We start from the raw sequence: 22,681 nt of genomic DNA on the forward strand, positions 1-22,681 counted from the left end.
ATCGATCTTTTAAGTGTATGAACATAGGGGGGGAGTATATTGAAAAATAAAAATATCAAACTTTTCGTACTTGTTTGTTTTCATTCTCATACCGAGAATATTTTGAATACCCCTCGTAGATAAGGCTCCTGCTTCATCAAGTCATCATCGCCTGATGATGAATACCAGCTATTAAAAAGTAGGTATAGGTAAGGTTTTTTATCGTGAACAGACGAGACGCTCTCGACTCGCCGGTTTGAGCAAAGATAAGCCAAAACTATCATCACCATTATCTAACTATATTTGAACTCTTAACGACCTTAATTATAACTGTGTTCGATAATATTCAGATAAGAACCGTCAGTCAGTCAGTGACAACAGTCGTGTACCTACTTAAAGCCATGTCTTCTTTAATAACTGTGTCAGAGGTAAACAATTTATCTGAAGACCAGTTTGAGTGGATGTTTGGCAATGTGATAGAACTGTGTACGGAAGCTGCGGCTAAAGTGAAGACTAAACGACCATTTACGAGTGTAGACGAATTGTGCAAGGCGTTTGCATCGTATTTGGATGAGATTACTGAAAACGGTAAGTCAATAGGTAGGTAAGTGTGGTGATTTGGTGATATTACGATTCGCTCGTTTCTAATCCGTCCGTTTCCAATTTTTTTGACCGATGTATTTGCGTCTCACATTTTGCTTAGTGAGAGAGTGAGACGTAATGCACAATTGGACCAAGAAATTGAACAGGTGGATACCAACCATACAAGCCGAGTAGGTAACAGAATAAGGTGGTGCTTTGGCATAGCTTAAAAAGCGGGGTAATTTTGAAAACCGCTAATATCTACTAAACTAGAAGCACTTTCTACTGTAGCAACCGTACCTTCGCAAGATGAGTGACTCTAGATTAATAGATATTAATTAGCTATTTTCAAAATTGTCCCTTTGTCAAAGTTACCCCAATACTAAGTGAATAATACAGAACAAGACGATAGTATAAGAGTTCCAAGTTCAGAATGTACACTAGGATCGCCTTACAGAAGGGCCTGTGACTTTTGTCACTCATTCGTTAACCTTTTCCACGCCGTGTCAAACACAAAAGTTGTCACTCAGACGCCACATCATTGAAATGTCAAAACTGAAGTTGAACTTTATGTATATGCACGTAGGTCGATGTTGCTCTGTGGTCTGTGACCGATTAATCGGTCTTTGGCGTTGAACCTACGGTGCGGATATATCGGTCATTGGCGTCCAAAAGGTTAAAAGTGCGTCATGTATGATTTCAGAAAAGTTAGTGGTTTTGAGACTGCACCCCGACCTGGCCGGCCGACTGGCGGCGCGCGGCGAACTGACGCGGGAGTCCACCGACGAGCAGCGCGCTGCGGGCCTCGACCGCCTCTCGCCCGAGCAAGCCTCCCTCATAGGCTACAGAAACGAGAAGTACGCATCCGCATCACTGGATAGACGCTTACTGACTCCGTGACTCGAGGCAGTCTCGTGAGGCAAATCCTCGGTCAGTCAGGACTCGGGACGTGCCTCGCCCGAGGAAAACGCACGCGCTGCCTCACCCGAGCGTGCCGCGGCCCGAGCCGATCGTTGTCGGTTTTTGTTGGCTTTATGTGCGAAGTCAGTGGCGGGGGAAATACAAACAACGCCAATGCACGTCGTGGTGAAAATATGACCTTTCGTGCGACATAGCTTTTAAATAAAATAAATTGTTTTATTTTCGGAAAAAAAATTGTCAAGACGAGGCGACTTCGCCATCTATGATTGTTTAGTAGCAACTCTTAATTCGAGAACTAGAAGTTGTTAATGGTTGGGTTGGTATGCTTGTAGTTCCATCATATTCCGCTAAGAGCGCCCTAATCGTCGACAAACAATTTTTGAACGAAGCGTAGCGAAGGTCTACGTTTTGACTCGGGCATTTTGCTTTTGTATGTCCGGATGTTCTCCTCTATAGGTCACAATTCTCAACCGATTCTTGTGAAATTTTGTGACCAGATTCTATGAGTAAATAATTTTTTTTTGTTGATCCCGTTTTGGGAAATTTTTAAAAATGGAGGTGTTGTGACACCTCGCGCTTAAACAAATAGTCGTATCGATATCATAAGAGTATTTTCTTTTTGGGACATATTTACATAGTAAATGGCAAAAAATGCAGAAAAATTGTAAGACATAACTTTTTGTATTTTTTTTTTCACTTAAATTTCGTATTTTTTTTTAATAAATTAAAATCTTTGTATTGTTGATTGATCAAACCGCTGTGTGGCGCTGTCATCGTGCACGGTCCCAATAAGCTATGCTCGCGAGGTGTACAGCTCACGGAGCCACTAGTTTATATAGACGGTCACTCAACTTTTGTCAGTAGAAAAAGGTGCGAAATTCAAATTTTCTATGGGACGATAATCCTTCGCGCCTTATTTTTTTTTATATTTTGCCGCTTTTTTCTACTGACGGAAATGGCTTGACAGAGTTGCTTGCCAAACTTTAGCTTGTCTGTATAATATTTAATAGGTAGACAAAGGAATAATATTATTTACTCACATAAATAATTATAGTCTGGTATTTCTTTACAGATACAAAGCAAAGTTTGGATTCCCTTTCATCATATGTGCGAGAGTAAACAAGATTGATTCTATAATAGAGGGCTTACAGCAGCGCTACAACAACACCCGCGCCCAGGAAATACAAACAGGGATCAACGAAGTCAAGAAAATCTGCAAGCTGAGGATTCTGGATATCGTTCAACAATAATGAATATTTTAAAACTACATTTTGCCAAAACTATGAACAAATAGGGACTACATCATCATCATCATCTTCCTCGCGTTATCCCGGCATTTTGCCACGGCTCATGGGAGCCTGGGGTCCGCTTGACAACTAATCCCAGTAATTGGCGTGGGCACTAGTTTTTACGAAAGCGACTGCCATCTGACCTTCCAACCCAGAGGGTAAACTAGACCCGTATTGGGATTAGTCCGGTTTCCTCACGATGTTTTCCTTCACCGAAAAGCGACTGGTAAATATCAAATGATATTTCGTACATAAGTTCCGAAAAACTCATTGGTACGAGCCGGGTTCAAAACCGCGACCTCCGGATTGCAAGTCGCACGCTCTTACCGCTAGGCCACCAGCGCTTCAAATAGGGACTACATACTTCAAATTTTCACCAGCTGTTTGTGTGGAATATTAGGCTACTGTTACTGGCTGTTAGTAGAAAAAGGCGCGAATTTCAAATTTTCTACGGGACAATACCCTTCGCGCCTACATTTGCCGCCTTTTTGTACTGACGGAAATGGCTTGACAGACTATAAATACGTTGCTAAATAAGTAATGCTAATGACATATAAGACATATTGATAAACGCGCTACAAACCTCCATTAGGCATTAGCTATCAATGGTTTGTCTATCATTTTGACACATCTATTTGTAAGAAAGAAAAAGGGATACAACATAACATAAATTAACTAATTGAGGCTTGTAAATATTTACGAATAAGGGGGTGTGTCTATGAATGAGCGTTTATTTAAGAATACCTACGCTGTTTAATCTTGTATTGTGTATTAACACTATTAACTAATAATGTGATCAAATGCTTGGCGTAAATCTTCTTCCTTTGTAATAAGGTGAAAATGTAAACATGTCTTTGACGTCGACTGTACTATGAAATTATAAATTTATTCACTACTTAGTTATCAATATAACTAAAAGTTGTTTGTGTTTTCTCCTGTATAAATAAATAAAAAAATCATTAAAAATACATACTTTTATTACATTTAAATACAAACCATTGAACTAATCGACAACCAAAGCATTGTCGGGCATTTAGTTTGAAGACTAGCCCCAATGCAGACGCCTTTAGTTCAGTTGTTTGTTTAGATACAAATTAATATTCAAAAATATCTCACAGAAGCCCAAGTGACCTTTCAACCACAGCATGGGGTTGGCCGGCAACTTCGCACAGGTCTGGGGTGTTGAGGATGTCTTCAAAGCCTATTTCAATGTCTCGGCCGGTTAAGACGTCGCGCTGTAGATTAGAGCTAGGCAGGAAAGGTAGGCGGCCCACCTAGAACAGTAAAAAATGTGTTATGTAAGTACCAGCACTTATTGTATTAAACTCACATCCTTTTCTGTAAGTTGAAGACAGACTCACACAATAATTTGTTCGGAATGTATGCATGATAGTTAGAGGCTTATGGAAATTTGAGAAACTACACTTAGATTTAGTAACTCATATGTAGATTTAGATGTTTTTGAAATATCTCCATGGGACTTACACCAAAGAGAATTTGAAATAGAGGCAGATAGTCAAAGTGAATTGTCACTGCCTTTTTTTGACAAAAGATTAAAACTGTATTTGACTTTGACCCTTACTTTCACTGATGTGTTAATTTGTTAAATATTGAAATTAACGCCAGCTATCCGCCGAGTAGGCCAATGGTGCAAATCTTTTTGATGGATGGATGATGGTTTAGTAAGTTTAAAGGTATCTGATACTCCCCCCCCCCCGGTGAGGGGGTGGTTACCCCCTTATTCATAAAACTTTACGGGCCTGATTAGTTTAAATGTTTTACGCCTTTCTTACAAATAGGTAGGGGAAACTGGGGAGGGTTGATCACCCCTTTTGTTTTTAGCATACATTTTCTTAACTATTTGTAGTATTGAAAAACTTTATAGACCATACGACTCAGAATTTATCTCTTCATTAATAGTTTGAATTAGAACAGATTTGTGCAATAAATTAGATCATTATTTAATGAAAACCCATACTGTTGACTTTTACCATGTGTCCTCTATGTAAGGGAGACTTGTTTACCCCTGGTCGGGAGCCTTGATCCTAGGGGGATCAAGTGACCCTGGTTCTTGGGACACATGGTAAACATATTTTTACCATGTCTCCCCATACCAGTTTCTCATTGATTATATAACTCGGATCGCTATTAGCAATGCATCTATAATTTGTAAAATACACAGCAAACATATATATATTGCATCTTCCATGCTTTTAAGTTGTATTTCCGGTAATCAGATGTCTAAGCCGAAGGGATCAAGTCTTCCAGATTTGGGGACACTTGGTAAAAGATTTTAAGTGGCAATGTCATATTTCGAGGGTAGTATCTACATTAATTTATTCACTTTATCTACAGAAAATTAATATATGAAGATATCAAACACATATTAATCCATAATCTTATACTTTAAAAAAACAATGTAATCGTATTATCCATAAAACAACATAAAATAGGGAATCAATTTTTGTACCAAAAAAAAACAAAAATCTAAGTTATTAACATAAAATTTCTTGTAACAAGCTAATTTTTTTAAAGTTCTTATGTAGGTATTTTTAGCGTCAGATACCTACAGCAATTTTAATTTTTTTACCCATCACTGGTCGTTATTGTTTACTATAATAAATAAGTTTAGAAATTTACTGCTCACGTTTCGAGGATGGTGTTTGAGCTGCATAATCCTAAAATCCTTTCTATGGCCCGTCGGTTCTATAGTACATAAGGTCGGAAAGCCATTGAAATAGCATTTCATCCATAAAAACAAATATCGCCGGTTGAAAACCAAATATCGTTAGAAGTGTTTTTTGTCGACCGAGTAACATCCCCTGTGTGTAAAACGTTTAACTTGATAAAAAAGACCAAGTACGGGTAGTTCGTAAAATGTTGATGTCAACTTTAGTCAGTCTTTTCAAAGGTCACGGGGTTAATTCCGTTTTCGGAGTCGGTTGTATAATTAAAAACTGAATTATACGCCATTAAATTCCGTTTTAATAAACAATAATGAGTCAAAAACCTTGAAAGTTTAAATCAGTGTTTCTCTGGTCGTACTTTCGCGGCATGATTTACTAAAGAAAAGAAAATATTTATGATAGCTCTATGAATCATTTTGTAAGTAAATTTATTACAATGTATACTTGATCGCTTTGGGGGTGACATGATCCCGGAATCATATCTCCCCTGAAGAAAAAGACAAAGTCTCCCCATACATAGTAAAATTATAAAACGTGCCGTACTCGAAACATGTGTTCGCGTATATCAATGTAATCCAAGTTAATCATCACTTCAATAAACAACAAATAAAATAAGCACTCTCACTAACATCATTTCCATCTCATATTATAAAATAAATCCAGTTAAAGCTTACCGAAAATTGAATATAGTACGCAGAAAATCTTTCACCGTCCGCCATTTTTGAACCACTGACTTTTCCGATACAGTGCCATGACAGAACGTGAAGTTAGGAACGAATGAATGAGTGTTACCAGCGCAAAAAATTGTATCTCGTTTGGTTTGATTAAAAATGAAGTTTACCAAGTGTCCCCTAGGGATCGACCCTCCCCACCCTCACCTACATAAGTCAAAATAACAGATAAATTTTAATGATGTTCATAATAGAAAAAAGACAATACCTTATTTACAAAGTTCAATTCCATATTGAGTCTCATTGGTGCATGGAGACCCTGGATGTTTCGGAGCATTGCCATATTCATTTTTTCTTCATTCAAGCGGTACTGAAAAACAAACAAGTAAGGGTTAAGTACTCAGGTATTTCCAATTACAAGCTATGTGGTGTGATTAACTCCCATAATGGATTGACTTTCTTTGTAGATAGAAGGGAACCATAGTATAAGGGCAGCACACAACCCGCTATTGTAAAACCTCTTTGTTCAGCAGAGGTCATTTTTTGGGTGACATGCAAGCTACTATAATATAAATTCCTTATATTATAACAAGTCTTTGATTTATGATAGGTTATATTATTTATATGTAACATTCAATCCGCAATAAAAGGGATATGTAACAAACCAAATCATTTTCAAAATGTGCGATTTCGTTTTGCGAACTTACATTGCGTTCAGACACTTCCAAAGGATGTGTGATGCCGACATTAGCCTTGGTCGCTCCCAGCCCTGCAGTGAATGGATAAGGGACTCCGAACGGGCCTTCCTGCACTTTGACGTCGCTGCCGACCTCCGGCTTCACTTTCAACGGTGGCAGACCGAAACTCTAAAAAATTACCGCATTATTCCATTACTACAACACAAGAAAAGATCATAACCAACATGAACATGAACACAGTTTTAGTATTATTTAAGTATCAGGCATGGAAACTAATCGGCTAACCATTTTGTATTCTGTTTTTCAGTCTAGCAGTTTTAAAGAGTAAAATAAAACTTGACACTGGGTAACGATCTAACGACTGTAACGAAACAAATAATTCGGCTTCTACAAGGATACAATGACAAAATCGAGCTCAGCAACTTCACAACTTCAGCAAAAATCTGTCAATTCACGACGCTTCGCGCACGCAAAAGTGTGGAGGGTAGGAGGGGGCTAAACATGTCATATGTCAAAACCGTAATAGCCATACAACACTACCGCACCGCGACCTTTGTGCGGTGCGGTAGTGTGTTATGACTTTAAAGGCCCTAGTACACACATACGCAGTGTTGAAGGAATGTCTATGCCAAGCCATGCTTTGCAATGCGCAACTGTAGGCCAACATCGTAATTGAAGGTGTTCACGGCTTCACGTCGCGATTCGCGCACGAGTGTGGACTCCACACAGTGGAGGGCCCACGGAGGGCCCTATATAATACGCTCCTGGCCCGCGGTCCATTAATTAGTATTTTGTTTGGTATTATCACTTATAATCAGTCATTAGGGCGAGCGAAGCGAGCCCTATCACTATTCGACAAACTATGCATTCTTGTGGTACACTTTACGGAAAAACTATCGCACTGATAGGTTTGAAATTTAACATAGTAATTTAAATTAATGTCTAGATGTGTTATCAAACATAAAAATATCATTTTATAAACCTAAAAAAATAAAATAAAGGAATAACACTTTGTATTACTACTAGCGCCATCTGTTAGAAAAATAATGAAAAAAAAAATTAAAATTCGTGCTAATGTACTATGTGCTAACAACGATGAATACAAAAAACCGGCCAAGTGCGTGTCGGACTCGCGCACAGAGGGTTCCGCACCATCAACAAAAAATAGAGCAAAAAAATCGTGTTTGTTGTATGGGAACCCCCTTAAATATTTATTTTATTTTATTTTTAGTATTTGTTGTTATAACGACAACAGAGATACATACTATCGCGGTTCATGAGATACAGCCTGGTGACAGACACACAGACAGACAGACATACGGACACACAGACGGGCTGCGGAGTCTTAGTAATAGGGTCCCGTTTTTACCCTTTGGGTACGAAACCCCAATAAACGAATATTTTATTTTATATTTATTTGATTTATCTCGTTCTTTGGCACAAGTTAAATAAACCTTATTGTATTAATAACTGCAACTTGTATGGGAACTGCACACCGACTGCACGCCAATTGCAACGTCGGCGTGCAGTTCAAGAAAATGACCCAGACCATTGGCAGTAGGTACCTAGGGGAACTCAGGTTGGGTGCAACATAGGCACACGCTGTTTTAGTAATTCGACACGTCTTGATGAGCACTTGGGAAAGCAGTACGATAGAGTTGATGCTGAACCCTGGCTGTACCTAGCGGAACTCGGGTTTGGTGCAACATAGACACACACTGGGTTGGACATCCGACTCGTCATGATGATCACTTGGTAGAGCATACCCAAGATAGCTGTTGTACCCTGGCAGTACCTAGTGGAGCTCGGGTTTAATACAACATATGCACACGCTGTTTTGGTCATCCGACTCGTCTTGATGAGCACTTAGGAGAGTAATAGTACCCAAGATAGAGCTGATGCTGAACCCTGGCTGTACCTAGAGGAACTCAGGTTTGGTGCAATATAGGCACACGATGTTTTGGTCATCTCACTCGTCTTGATGAGCACTTAGGAGATTAGTACCCAAGATAGAGCTTATGCTGAACCCTGGCAGTACCTATTGGAGCTCGGGTTTTATACAATATAGGCACACGCTGTTTTGGTCATCCGACTCGTCTTTTTGAGCAGTTAGGAGATACTCAAGATAGAGCTGTAGCTGAACCCTGGCAGTATTTAGTGGAACTCACGTTTGTTGCAACATAGGCACACGCTGTTTTGGTCATCTCACTCGTCTTGATGAGCACTTAATAGAGCAAATTATCCGTAAGTTTATGTGCGGAGCAGCATGATTACCGCCAGTAGGTGTCCAGACGGGATAGTTTTACGCTCAATTGTGTGGTGTGGACGCATAAATAAATTCAAGGACATTGGCTCGCTGACCCAACATTATGTAGGAAAGCCAGTTGGCTTCCTTACAAAAAGTACTGGGCGACCGTGTAGGATGTAATAAGCGCTTATTAAATTGTATATTACGTGTGGATGATATTGGCAATTTGATTTTGTCGTCTGGACACGTTTTTAATAGACAAAGTAAAAGCGGTAACAGACAGACGTACCGGACAGCGATCGGGGTCCAATTAGTAGGTATATTTCTTTCTTGCTCTCACTTATAGCTGCGTCTTTAACGGACTTATTACGTACCCACTCGATCGAACATGGAACTAGCCTCGGACCTCGGACTGGATCAAAGTCGCGGTCCGGTACGTTTAGGTAGAAAAACTCCGCGAGCCCTTACAAAGCTCTGCTTTTTGCTAGTAAATAGTTAATTAAACCTATACTTATAGCCCCCTCCAGACTTTGCGCCTGAATCGCGGCTTCGCACCAAACTTCGAACCGCGATTCGCGCACGAGTGTGGAGGGGGCTTATAAATTATACATTTCGAAAAAGTTTTAAAGCTCCATCGTGAAACCTATCTGCAAAATCTGCCTTAAATTAGACCATGACATAATAGACATATCCATCATGTATCCATCTAGCTATTCTAGCTAGCGTCAACTTTGTTTTGTTTTATATTTTATCAAGCGTGTTAAATTATTTAATTATTTTTATAAGTTTAAAATGGCACCGAAAAAAGATGCGGCGAAAAAAGACGTATGTGATATTTATAATCATATCTACTCGATCATTTTTAGGGTTCCGTAGCCAAATGGCAAAAAAGGGAACCCTTAAGGATTCGTCATGTCTGTCTGTCAGTCTGTCTGTCCGTCTGTCCGTCTGTCCGTCTGTCCGTCCGTATGCCACAGCCACTTTTTTCCGAAACTATAAGAACTATACTGTTGAAACTTGGTAAGTAGATGTACTTATTCTGTGAACCGCATTAAGATTTTCACACAAAATAGAAAAAAAAAAACAATACATTTTGGGGGTTCCTCATAATCCTCATACTTAGAATAGAAACTCAAAAAATTTTTTTTATCAAACCCATACGTGTGGGGTATCTATGGAATGGATAGGTCTTCAAAAATGATATTGAGGTTTCTAATATAATTTTTTTCTAAACTGAATAGTTTGCGCGAGAGACACTTCCAAAGTGGTAAAATGTGTCCCCCCCCCCCTCTTGTAACTTCTAAAATAAGAGAATGATAAAACTAAAAAAAATATATGATGTACATTACCATACAAACTTCCACCGAAAATTGGTTTGAACGAGATATAGTAAGTAGTTTTTTTTAATACATACGTCATAAATCCCTTAAATACGGAACCCTTCATGGGCGAGTCCGACTCGCATTTGGCCGCTTTTTTATAACATAAATTTTGGCCGCGCCGATTTTATAATATTTATGATGATTTATGGATAATGTTTTTACATGGTTTTTACTGTCTCAGGATCCTGTTCAAGAACAAATGCGCATAAAGTTTCGCGCGAAATGCCAGTTTCGTGCGCTCGGACGGCTCGTGCTCGAGAACCGGTACTGGCTCATAGAGGGCGTTGACGAGTACGAGGGTTTGGACGACGTGAAGCGGCGGGTGGAGCAAGCCGTTAGGGGGAAGCATAAGAAGAAACAGTTGCTGAACATTAACGTTAGATGTCACTTTTGTTACATTTCATGTGTGTAGATATGGTCAATGATGGTCATAGAGAAAAATTGTTATGTTATATGTATTTGTTTTACAAGGGGGCAAAGTTGTTGTTTAACCGCTCGCGCTAATATTGATACCCGAGCGAAAGATTCCAAATTTGAACCACGAGCGTAGCGAGTGGTTCGAAAAATGGAATCTTTAGCGTTGCGAGGGTTTCAAAGCACGAAGGTTAAACAAAATTTGCCCCCGAGTGAAACACAACATTTTTCACCACACCAACGTGAAGAAAATATTAACTGTACGATATCTTCACTACTTTTGAATTATAAAATCTGAAAAAGGAAACAGACTAAGTAGGTATAGCAAGAAATTGCACTCATGGAAATGTATTAACGTAATAAATGTGGTTAAAAACCCAAAGTATAGCTTCTAACCGCCAGGAAGAAAAAAACTGCAGTCTGTGGAACCTTGTGGTTTGTTTCTAGTTCTACCAATTTGACATAGGTAAGTATCTAATGACGTAATGACATCTAAGTATTTAGATTGTAGAGCCATCTGCGTTAAGCTTTGCGCGTTTATGCTAATATTGCTAATTTTTTCAGGATAAAGCATTACTGAACAAGTTTGTGGAAGAGCGAACACCGCAAGAACAGCAATATCTCTACCGCATTCTGGGTGGCTTGAAGTGCTTCAAACGTTATCCTAATGTAGGTGACTCTTACATACATGTGATGGTAGATTTTATAAGTAAGTATCTTCGGATCGTACCCCATATTGTATTGGGGCCCAAGGCCCATACAAAATGTTGTCAGAGAAATTAGAATTTAGTTGTTTTATTTATTGGGATTAGTTGTCAAAAACTTAACATTTGAGAGGGTGTATTTTATGGCATAATATATTATAGTATGTACCTGGGTTCGGTAGGTAGCTAGAGGTACCTTATGTAGGTACCTATAAATAGTCGCGAGTTACGAGTAAACGGAACGGAGTCGTGTGCAAATACTTCCACCCACATTGCTTAATATTAAAGGAAAAATGGAAAACTCACTGTCTCGGGCGACTCACAGACTCTAACTCGCGACTCCGTGATTCCAGCCCGCCCCTCTACCAACTGAGCCACCGAGACAGACGTGTTAACAGCGAATATTTACATGCACCATATCCTTCATATGCGCCTAGTGACATCTACCATAAGAGCACACTTCTTAAACGGCTACCCCCTATGGCGCATATACAGTGGCGGATTTCCCATAAGGCACAGTAGGCACGAGCCTAGGGCGGCGAGATATTAGGGGCGGCAAATTGTGACAAAAAAATCGCTGATGATAACAAGAAATAACTTAAAATTAGGCCAGGCAACGAATTCTCAAAAAAAGGTATAAGTAGAGGGAAATGCTTGGAACACAATTTTTGACTTCGTAACTTTGTTTGAACTAGTTAGGAGGTGAACATATCAAAAGTCCCCGGCCGTAGCCCTTGAGGCGGGGGCAGAGGGAGGTTTGAGGGTCCTATTTTTCGGTTTTTAGCTTATATCTCGGAAACTATGCGTTCTAACGACTGATCATTGTACAAAATGAAAGCTGATTAAATTTGCTACAAGTCTTATTTAGTACAGTTTTTCGATATCTTGAGGGCTCTGCACAGTTGTGCGCGAATCGCGGCGCGAAGCCGCGAACGCAAGTGTGGCGTCGATTTCACAGATTGTTCACGCCTTCGCGCCTTGTTCCCCGTTTTTTGTCGGTTTTTCGGCCAGCGTCAAAGGAGGCGCGAAGCGCGAACTTCAAGACTCCACAATACACACTATTTTGGCTCATCAGTTGCAAGATAAATATTAATTCTATTATATATAGCGGCTATATTTTACGGTTTTACAACAAAACAAAATGGAAAAATAGATAAATAACAGTTAAACTCGATCAGCTAATGCTTTTCAGCCATCTTGGCCCGAACTAAACTGCGAAATCACCGAGAAGTTTGCGAGTGTGGAGTCATACGTCAACGTCGCGATATGTTCGCTCGACGAAGTCGCGCCGCGATTCACGCACAATAGTCTGGAGGGGGGCTTGTATAGGGCCCTCCACACTCGTGCGCGAATCGCAGCGCGAAGCCGCGAACGCGAATGTGGAGTCGATTTCGCAGATCTGCTACACTGTTAAAATCTTTCGGGTTTCGGGTCACTCGTGAGCACCGTGAGTATTATTGATGGAAATTTAATGCAAAATTATAGACATTCAAGAGCGGCTATCTCAAAAATTAAACAAGATACCTATCGAAAAACTCGACTGTATAAAACTTGTAGCAAATTTAATCAACTTTCATTTTGTGTAATGATCATGTCACAACGACGCATAGATAGTTTCTAAGATATTATACGCGAAAAACCGAAAAATGGAACCTTCAAATCAAACACCCCCGCTCAAGGGCTACGGCCGGGGACTTTTGATATTTTCACCTTCTAACGAGTCCAAACAAAGTTACTAAGTTAAAAGTGTGTCAGAAGCATTTCCCTCTACACCTTTTCGTTGCCTGACCTAAATGTAGTCAATATGATGGGTGCTGATGCTGAAGAGGCGGCTACAGAGTCTGAGCCTAGGGCGGCAAAGACTGCAAATCCGCCACTGCGCATATATGAAGCATACATGACCCGGGGAGGGGGTTGGCCGACTTGATCGACCTGTCCCATAGAAAAAAATGTTTTCACGTCAAATCAGAACCGGATACCAAATATGCCCTTAAACGGATCCCCGCTAGGTATTTTTGTTACATTCTGTATATTCTTAATATTGTGATATATGTATGCTAATACAAAATTGACTTCCTGAAACTTGAAATTTAATATTTTGATTTTATTCAAAAGCAAGTGAAGAAAAAACTGGCAGCGGTGACATACTTTAAGTACTACGGTCCGAACCGCGTGATCGTGCGTCAGCACCACGAGGCGCACGCCACGTACTTCATAGTGACCGGAGACGTGACCGTGAGCCAGGTGGTGTACGACGACCTGCTGCAGCGGCACGTGTCCGTCGACGTGGGCACCATGGCCGCCGGGGACATGTTCGGGGAGGTGTCGCTGCTCCATAATATACCGAGGACTGCTACTGTCACTACCAATGGTAAGTAACACGTTTTGTGTTCTTTTTACAGTTTTTTGGTAGGTAGTTTGGGCCATTTCATTTAAAGACAAGGATTGACACGGAAGAAGTGCCAAAAATATGTACTACATTACCTTGTTGCCCATACGATAAGGTAGTGTGTGAATATTTTTGACATTTTGTCCGTGTTGATATTTAGGCATTAGGTAATACCTTGACACACTACACTTTTTTCATATGATGAGAATGTTTATGTTATTTATAATAGTGATTGACTGAAACGAAAGCTCTTCTGATGATTATCAAAGTAGGTAGGTACTTATGTAGAATAAATTCGATTTCTCCAATACCATTAAATCTTCTCTTCACTCTCTATCACTGGCCTTCGTATGGTCCATAATACTGAACGAGAAATTTTGTACACTTCTTATAGTTCTTATATTTATCTAACTTGAACAAGAGCAGAAGTACCTAAATAAAAGTCAGCTAATTACAGCAGTGATCAGCTGAGCACATTAGATTATCTTACGAAACATCGCTACAAGTCGACAGTCTTGCTTGGCGGTCAATATTCGTTTGCCGTTACCAAGTAACCAAATGTGATGGTTAACTGGGTTTACTTACAGTTTTATACTATCCCACGGTTACCTATTGAATAAGTACCTACTCAATTAATTAATAGATGTTATTACCTACAAACAGTTTTTTGAGTTGCAACATGTGTAAAATTATGCAAATAATGTAATATTTCTTCAGGGATATTTCTGCTTGATGACTAACAAGCATATCCTTCGTTATTTACGGTCGGCCTCTTCTCGAATCTCATCGAAATTCCTTTTACCGAAGGTCACTGTGAGTTGTTGGCGTTGATGAAGGAAGACTTCAAGAATGTGCTGCAGGAGTCATTGCAGAAGCAATGGGACGAAGTGCGGCGCGCCATGTCAGCGTTTACTTACTTCGATAGTCTCGATGAGGTGAGATACTTAACTACCTAGCCTTCTAAGTATGGGACCTTAGTACTAACTAATAATTCAGTCTATAAGTATATATCACAGCTGAGAACAGGCCCCCTCTCATGAGCAAGAGGGATGCGGATTGAGGCTTACACACAACTTAGAATTTCTTCCGCAGATGTACCTACGCAGGTTTCCTCACGATGTTTTCCTTCCCCGAAAAACTAGTGATAGGTAAATATCAAATGAATTGAACTAAAAAAGTTGTTACATCAGGTAGCCCGGCGCGAAGGATGTATAGTAGCGAAAATGAAGTCATACGCGCGGAACGAGACCGTGCTGGGAGATGGAATAGGAGTGCCGAATTTCGTGTACTTCGTACTGTCCGGCCGCTGCCAGATGATTGAGTCGCTGCAGGTTATCGTAACTAAGCACCTCGGCCGCAGCCACTATACGTTGTACGATCCTTATGTAAGTACCTACCTGTTAACGGTACTAACTATTCATGTTCTAAATTATGTAACTCAAACATTTTAGGCACACCATATTTTTAGATACCTGAAGAGGAAAGTGAAAAAGATTTAGAGGAAAAATGGTTTGCCGCCTATAAAAATAGGAGAAGAAGTACTTTTGAAGATAAATCTGAGATGGATGCAGCCACATCACAGTACAGATCAAGCAAAGGGATTTTGAGAAGCAGTAGTTTGTTGAAAACAGGAAGTGAGAACAAGCGAGAGCAATCGGTCACACTCATGGACGTAGCACCGAGCATGTCGACTTGTGAGACAAGCGCTCAGGATTTTCTGCATCCTAGTGAACACAGAAAGTCTGTCAGGTTAGTTATTCTGATATGAGATTTATTATAGTATTTTATGCAACCGTTGTTTAAGAGAGGTCAAAAAAGGCGAGTGGCGTGAGTAACAATTTGAGGCGAAGCCGAAAATTGTTAATAAAGACGCCACGACTATTTTTTGACTCAGTTAAACAACGTTGCATACAATACTTTTTCTACGACCAAGCACTTACTTTGAAATAAAATTGTAAATTTAACAAATATTTTTAATTCAAGAAGTAGCAAAAATGGAGGGTAGGGGCGGGAAAAGAATGAATGAAATTTAAAAAAAACATGTCTGTGGTTCACTTATTTGTCAGAGATGACATTTAATAATCCAAAATAAGGTTGGCAACACTGTATTTCATTCAATATTTTTTAAGTGGTCATTGCACGAAATATCGTAAAATCGCCAAAAAAATACTGCGTGTCATGCACAAATTCTTTTTTGGGGCATAGACTAAAGACTTGTCTTGACAACTATAAGATAGGGTTTTAAAGGTCTGTGCACGACCCTTTAAATGACAAATAAAAGTACGGGAGTAGAAAAAGATTATTAACCCTTTACCAGGCTGCGAAAAACAAGCGCATTTTATTAAGTACCTAAATACTTTATATATATAGATTTGCAAGCGTATTGAACGTCTCTTGTACAAAATGTATTTACAAAAATCGGATATGTTCCTGTAAAAAAAAGTGGGATACGGTAATCCGATTGCCTATCTGAGTAATGAACTGCCACTGCAAATATTCAATTTAGTGTATTTGTATTCTACCCCACATGGTATAGTATATCGTTTACCATAGCCAGTTTTTAAAGTTTCTTTTAAAAACTTGTCCTCTTAGGAGTCTTAGGAGATAGGGTAAAGGCACCAGTAGTCAGCCTTATAACGACTTTTTTAAGTTTGAACGTTCGGCATTTCTACAGGATTAGTCGGATAATTAAACAAATGACATGGTTAGATCAATTGTTTATCATAGTTTTAAAACAAAATATTTAAAAAAATAACAATCCTCTTTATAATGTCTCTAATTAAGTTTAAACAAAAAGTGGCACTTTTCTCCAGTAGTCAGCCTCCAAAATCCAGTAAGCAGCCTCTGTGTACCCAGTACTCAGCCTATATAAACTATTCATAATAATTAGATCAAAATGACTAATATTTAATCAAAATCAAAGATATTACAATATTTATTTTTACTTTATAATTTTTGTTATCGTTATTGTAGTTAGTTGTAGTTTATAAATTTAGTTTATAATTTTTTGCATATATCAAAATCAACGATGTTATAATATCTATTTTTTATTTATAATTTTAGTTATTGTAGTTAGTTGTAGTTTTTAATTTTAGTTTATAATTTTTTTGCATATGTATATTTATTACTTACCTACTTGTTTACTTATCTAATATTTTTTTTTCTTATAGGTACAATACAATTCTTATGACAAGAAAATAAATATTGCGATTCTTAGTTTGCAAAAATAGTGTTACTTAATTAAGTACCTCTTACTTAATTAACTAACACTATTTTTGCAAACTAAGAATCGCAATATTTATTTTCTAATAATTAATCCGTCAAAAATTAACGAGGTACATCAGGTAATATATAATTATGTTCCTAGTAGGTATGTATTCGGTAAAAAATAATTAATCGAGTCTATGCAGATCTATTTATCATTATATTCTAATTATCATTAATAAACAAAGTCATATACCGACCAGGAAAAAGCAAAATGATAGGTATGTATAGTTAACGTCAAAAATATCTATACACTTTTGAACCTTATTTCAATGAGATAGGGTTTAAAAATGTGGACATATTTTTGGCGGCGACGTACCAAGCAAGGTCAATGGCTGAGTACTGGATCCGCGAAACCCAGTGCTCAGCCGCATTAAAACGTTATTTCAAATGCGGCTGACTACTGGGTTTTACTTTAAATTGACTAGGGCATGCCTAACTAAATTTGAAAATGTAAATTTAACGGTCCTAACGGTCGCATTGGTTCGAAAATAATGAAATAAACGAATAACCCAAAGGTCAGCCGTGGGGGGCTGGGCACTGGATTCTTTGGAAAAAAGTGTTATCCAGTGGCCAGCCCCCTCAATTTATAAGTGAAATATTGATATTTTCATTCAAATATAATGCAATTTAATAGATAAACTAATAAATAAACCAGTCATTAACAAAAACAATAACTATTAACATTAAAACATAGTTTTTCTTGCCTGTTAAGAGAACACCACGTGCAGTAAAAAATATGGCGGACATGACACTATTGCACTCGTCGACAAACAGCACCTCTATGAACGAGTATATTTCTTCCCCCCGTTCCCTCACCGCACCTGTCGTGTGACGTATTAACCAATAAGGAATCAAAGCTCCTATTTGAGTACTGGCGATTTGTTTAAACGAATATACCAGATATTTATGACCAATAAACGACTCAAAAGGCTGACCACTGGTACCTGGCTGGCCACTGGTGCTTTTACCCTATAGAGATCTCCTAAGACTCCTAAGAGGACAAGTTTTTAAAAGAAACTTTTAAGACTACGCAAATTCCCTAGTTATAGGTTGAACACAATAAGAATTTTATTACACGATATGACAAGACGACTAACCGGGCTATGAGAATAGTTCCCACATAGTCAAACTCTAACTAGGCAATGGGATAGTGTCACTGTCATCCCACTTCCTAATTCTGGCCATATTACAAAAATGCATGAATGTTTGGCAAAGTATGTAGTAAGGTTATCTAATATGTATATATTAGATAACACTCAAAATCTAGAAATATCAAAAATTTGTCCGACCAATCTGCTTTCATTTAAGTATTTGAAATTAAGTAAAGTGTTTGGTTTTCGTCCTAAACCACCGAAATTACTGATCAAGGGAATTCAAACTAGTGCCAAAGAAACATAATTGGATTTAGAAGCGTGTTGTGAATAAAATCATAAAATAATATTTTCAGGGATCGATATAATAATAATGCCTTGTAGGGGATTTGGAGCTAAAACTTGACGTGGCGTATCACCCTTTGCCTGGTTAAGGGTTAAACTGCGCGCTATTCCCCAGAGTACCTGTACATGTAGGCTATGCCTGTGCCTACATCCGTATGCCATGTAACAAAAGTAGGACAGACTTTCGTTCTAAGTTTGGTGGTAGGTAATATACGTTTGGTTTTTAAACGTTACTATGTAGTTGAGCGTAGGTGCTTTGGAGAGGTGTAAGCAGACTCTATTTTCTCTAGTCTCTATTTTCGAACACCTTAATTGACTATGGAAATCCCATGATATTTCAGATTAAGTCAGGCAATCCCCGTCGATTCACAAGAGGACACCAAGAACACCGGACAGCTGCAATCAGCTGATTTAAGAACGCATTTCATGCAGGTTAGCCAAGCTCCGCTGTCATTAACAGGAAGATTAACATCCCCAAAACCCAACCCTACAGATACATACGTACCTAGTGTTATCAGAACCCAAGACTTGTAAGGACATTAAGCCATTACGTACGAGGGGTATTCAAAATATTCTCGGTATGAGAATGAAAACAAACAAGTACGAAAAGTTTGATATTTTTATTTTTCAATATACTCCCCCCCTATGTTCATACACTTAAAAGATCGATCAATTATTTTTTTTAATCCTGCATAAAAATATTTTTTATCTTTGGTGTAAAAATGCTCCTCCACTGCCGCCTTCAATGCTTCATCATCGGAAAATTTATTTCCACGCAGATCTTTTTTAAGATTGGGGAACAAAAAGAAGTCGCTGGGGGCTAAGTCCGGACTATACGGTGGGTGAGTAACAGTTTCAAACCCACATTCAACAATAGCTGCCTTGGCAATATGAGCAGTATGGACGGGGGCGTTGTCATGCAGAAGCATAACACCTTTGGTTAACTTTCCTCGCCTCTTTTCTTTGATTGCAACCTTTAATTGACGTAGAATGTTAGCGTAGTACTGTCCTGTGATATTTACACCTTTTTCTTTATAATCGATCAGTAATACTCCTTCACAATCCCAAAATATCGTGGCCATGACCTTGCCAGCTGAAGGGATGACCTTGAACTTCTTGGGATGAGCTGAACCCTTAATGTGCCACTGCATGGACTCTTGTTTACTCTCTGGGTCATAATGATGAACCCAGGTTTCATCTCCAGTAACTATTCTTTGCAGCACCTCATCAGGATTTTCACCGCACAGGTCAATAAAATCGGAACAACAAGCTACACGCATGTCTTTTTGAAGCCGAGTCAGCATTCGCGGAACCCATCTTGCACTTACTTTTGACATATTAAGATGGTCATGGATAATATCATGTACGGTACCAATAGAGAGATTGGTTACTTGTGCTATAGATTTTACCTTCACTCGACCATCTTCCAATATAAGTTTTTCCACTTTATCAATATTTTCTTGTGAAGTAGCTACTACAGGCCGGCCAGGTCTAGGGTCGTCTTCAACACTCTCCCTTCCACGTTTAAACTCGCTTGACCACTTTTGAATGGTAGATAAAGAAGGACTCACGGTAAACACAATCCATTTCCTCTTTTATGGTTTTTTGATTTTTACCCTGTTTTGTCAAGAATTTTATCACGCATCGATGTTCTAATTTAGTTAACATTGTCAATTCCCACATGATGTTCATGTTTGTTCAGCAATTGCAGAAAAACAAAAGAACATCTCGGTTCGAATTATACTTTTTTTTAATGTCAATGAATAAACCTTAGCGGCCAGTAACGAAAGAAATTTTAGAAGAGGTTGTAAGATATCAATACCGAGAATATTTTGAACGCCCCTCGTAGAAATAAACACTTTTAACCTTTAAGACTTAACTTTATAATCTTTAGTTCCATAAAATGCATCTTGGTCAGAGAGAATGACTTAGCCGTTTCATGGAACTGTTGCAAATTCTGCTGGAAAGACTTTGTTAATACTTGTCCAAATATACCGTGCGTCAAATTCATCTAGTATAGGAGTAGTAAGATCTTTAAATGGATCTTGTTTGTCTAAAAAAAATTACAGAATAATTTTAGTATTTTTTTATGTATAGGTACTATATATGTTAACTAGATTACATATGTATGAAAACACTTTTATATGGGCCAAAACGTATACATATTTATCTATATGTACCTATACTCATTCTGCAGGTATGCATCTTCAACCCGGGGTCTACGTTCGGTTTCGGCGAGAACATGCGCGACCGGCGCATCGTCGCGCTCACGCCCGTCGACTGCATGCTGCTGCCCAAGGTCTGGCTGCTGCAGCGGAATACTGCCAACATCTGGACACGGATACAGCACTATCTCGAGAAGAAGGTGACTTTTAGTCAATCTAGTCTTGCCTATCTGTTCTAAGAAGCAGTTTCACAAGCATGCGCATATCATTGGCATGATTAACTATTTTGTCTGCATCAGCTACAAACTGATAATTGGTAGGAAACGGCGCAGGATCGAGAAGAGTAGCGTGCTCTTGGTTCGGGGGCCAAAACCATATTTGGGCCGCTGAGCTGTATTTTGTCCCCGCGACCTCCGGATTGAAAGTCGCACGCTCAAGCGTAGGCCACCCTGCGCATCAGCTTCAAAAAAGTCATTCGCAAATATTAATTTTGACATACAAAGGTTTTTCCAGTGCAGCTGAAATATCCAGGGTTTTCCAAAGTTGATTTCACAGTCTACGAACGTAAAGCGGTGGCCGCGGTGGGTAAACAAATGACAAAAGCGTGACAGTGTATTAAAATTTGTTTCGCAGATTCCCACGAAGCGTAAGCTGTTCAAAGAGATGGTGTCGGCGTGCCGCTGGCAAGACTACCGCGACCAAGTGGTGTCGGACGTGGTGGCGCGCTCCAAGGCTGTCAACTTCACCACTGTGCACGACGTGCCTTACTCGATACGCATGGAGGAGATGTTCGATATTTAAGTTTTTTTTTAAGTGATATTGTGTAATTTCCGTTCAGTTATGTAATATTATTTTAGTTAATTTTCGAATAAATGGTATCAAATTATGTACTTGAGTCACGTAGGTTTCATTTGCTAACTGAAATTACCTTTCGTACTTTCTAATATCTTTTCTTCCGACTAATTTCAAGTCCCTACACCTTTTTAACCTGTGTTTTTAACCCTATAGGGACAATAATTTTCATAAACGCTGAAAATGTCTTATTAGCTTATTACAGTGAAACCTGGTTAAGTACTTGACACCTGGATAAATGCAAAACCTCAATAATTGCAACCACAGGTCCGGTCCCGGTCCCTTGAGACCAAAAGGCCTCTATAATTGAAATTTTGGAACCTCTATAATTGCAATTTAGATTTAATTGCTTTTCGTAATTTTGCCTCTGTAATTGACCACATCGCAACTAAGACCTCTATAAATGACACTGTGCAAAAAAAACCGTTATTTTAGGTCTTCTCATTACCTCTATTATTGAAACATGTCTTACTTATTACCTCTGTAATTGAAAGAATGTAGACTTGTAGAGAGCAGAAACAATATTTTAATAGTAATGATAATTTTATTTTAAATCTTCGTCCGGAAGTCAATTTATTTATTGGCTATCTATCACAGAGTAGGTAAAATAGTTTTGATGAAATCAAAAACATAGTATGCTTTTTACATTCCAATTAAACTTTCTTCTACAATTCAAGGGTTTTTTTTAATCCCAAATGACTATAAGAAAATAAAGTAGTAATTAATGTAGTGTAAAAGTGCAAGTTAAATAATATATAGACCAGAAACCCAGAGTGTAAGCTTGTAAATCTTCTTTCAATTGTTATTTGCACCTCCATAAAAGCAATTTGTCAGAACGCAACTTCTATTAATGAGAACCTCTATAATTGGCACAACGATTTTCTGAACCTCGTTATTTGGCACGACCTGCTTAATTGAAAAACCTGGTTAATTGAGAAAAAATTGCCGGTCCCTTGAGATTGCAATTACTTATCCAGGTTTCACTGTACAAAGATTC

The 22,681-nt window shown here is 38.7% G+C and overlaps 3 protein-coding genes across 3 annotated transcripts; 2 read left to right on the top strand and 1 right to left on the bottom strand.

The window, feature by feature from the left end:
* Nucleotides 1–322: 322 nt before the first annotated feature.
* Nucleotides 323–2,735, top strand: LOC134662878 (2-oxo-4-hydroxy-4-carboxy-5-ureidoimidazoline decarboxylase-like). The gene is made up of 3 exons (XM_063519187.1): nucleotides 323–567; nucleotides 1,265–1,418; nucleotides 2,555–2,735. The coding sequence occupies exons 1-3, from the start codon at nucleotides 381–383 to the stop codon at nucleotides 2,730–2,732; spliced, it is 519 nt and encodes a 172-aa protein (XP_063375257.1). The 5' UTR covers nucleotides 323–380; the 3' UTR covers nucleotides 2,733–2,735.
* Nucleotides 2,736–3,812: 1,077 nt separating this feature from the next.
* LOC134662880 (proteasome maturation protein) lies at nucleotides 3,813–7,217 on the bottom strand. Its single transcript, XM_063519188.1, has 4 exons — nucleotides 7,113–7,217; nucleotides 6,837–6,995; nucleotides 6,398–6,499; nucleotides 3,813–4,045 (listed from the first exon to the last, which is right to left on the bottom strand). Exons 1-4 carry the CDS (start codon nucleotides 7,113–7,115, stop codon nucleotides 3,884–3,886), a joined length of 426 nt encoding a protein of 141 aa, XP_063375258.1. The 5' UTR covers nucleotides 7,116–7,217; the 3' UTR covers nucleotides 3,813–3,883.
* A 2,579-nt stretch (nucleotides 7,218–9,796) lies between these two features.
* LOC134662356 (uncharacterized) lies at nucleotides 9,797–21,717 on the top strand. Its single transcript, XM_063518558.1, has 10 exons — nucleotides 9,797–9,900; nucleotides 10,639–10,833; nucleotides 11,436–11,540; nucleotides 13,691–13,946; nucleotides 14,772–14,899; nucleotides 15,155–15,349; nucleotides 15,433–15,713; nucleotides 19,009–19,099; nucleotides 20,865–21,032; nucleotides 21,466–21,717. Exons 1-10 carry the CDS (start codon nucleotides 9,868–9,870, stop codon nucleotides 21,631–21,633), a joined length of 1,620 nt encoding a protein of 539 aa, XP_063374628.1. The 5' UTR covers nucleotides 9,797–9,867; the 3' UTR covers nucleotides 21,634–21,717.
* Nucleotides 21,718–22,681: the final 964 nt, after the last annotated feature.

Source organism: Cydia amplana, chromosome 3, assembly GCF_948474715.1.
Source record: "Cydia amplana chromosome 3, ilCydAmpl1.1, whole genome shotgun sequence".
NCBI lineage: Eukaryota > Metazoa > Arthropoda > Insecta > Lepidoptera > Tortricidae > Cydia > Cydia amplana.

Coding starts and splice junctions, on each gene's coding strand:
- LOC134662878 (XM_063519187.1), top strand. CDS start 381: ATGTCTTCTTTAATAACTGTGTCAGAGGTAAACAATTTATCTGAAGAC. Junction 568..1,264: donor GGATGAGATTACTGAAAACG/GTAAGTCAATAG, acceptor GTATGATTTCAG/AAAAGTTAGTGGTTTTGAGA. Junction 1,419..2,554: donor ATAGGCTACAGAAACGAGAA/GTACGCATCCGC, acceptor ATTTCTTTACAG/ATACAAAGCAAAGTTTGGAT.
- LOC134662356 (XM_063518558.1), top strand. CDS start 9,868: ATGGCACCGAAAAAAGATGCGGCGAAAAAAGAC. Junction 11,541..13,690: donor GCTTCAAACGTTATCCTAAT/GTAGGTGACTCT, acceptor TTTATTCAAAAG/CAAGTGAAGAAAAAACTGGC. Junction 21,033..21,465: donor AGCACTATCTCGAGAAGAAG/GTGACTTTTAGT, acceptor TTTGTTTCGCAG/ATTCCCACGAAGCGTAAGCT.
- LOC134662880 (XM_063519188.1), bottom strand. Junction 6,500..6,836: donor TGGAAGTGTCTGAACGCAAT/GTAAGTTCGCAA, acceptor TTTGTTTTTCAG/TACCGCTTGAATGAAGAAAA. Junction 4,046..6,397: donor AATTGAACTTTGTAAATAAG/GTATTGTCTTTT, acceptor TTACTGTTCTAG/GTGGGCCGCCTACCTTTCCT.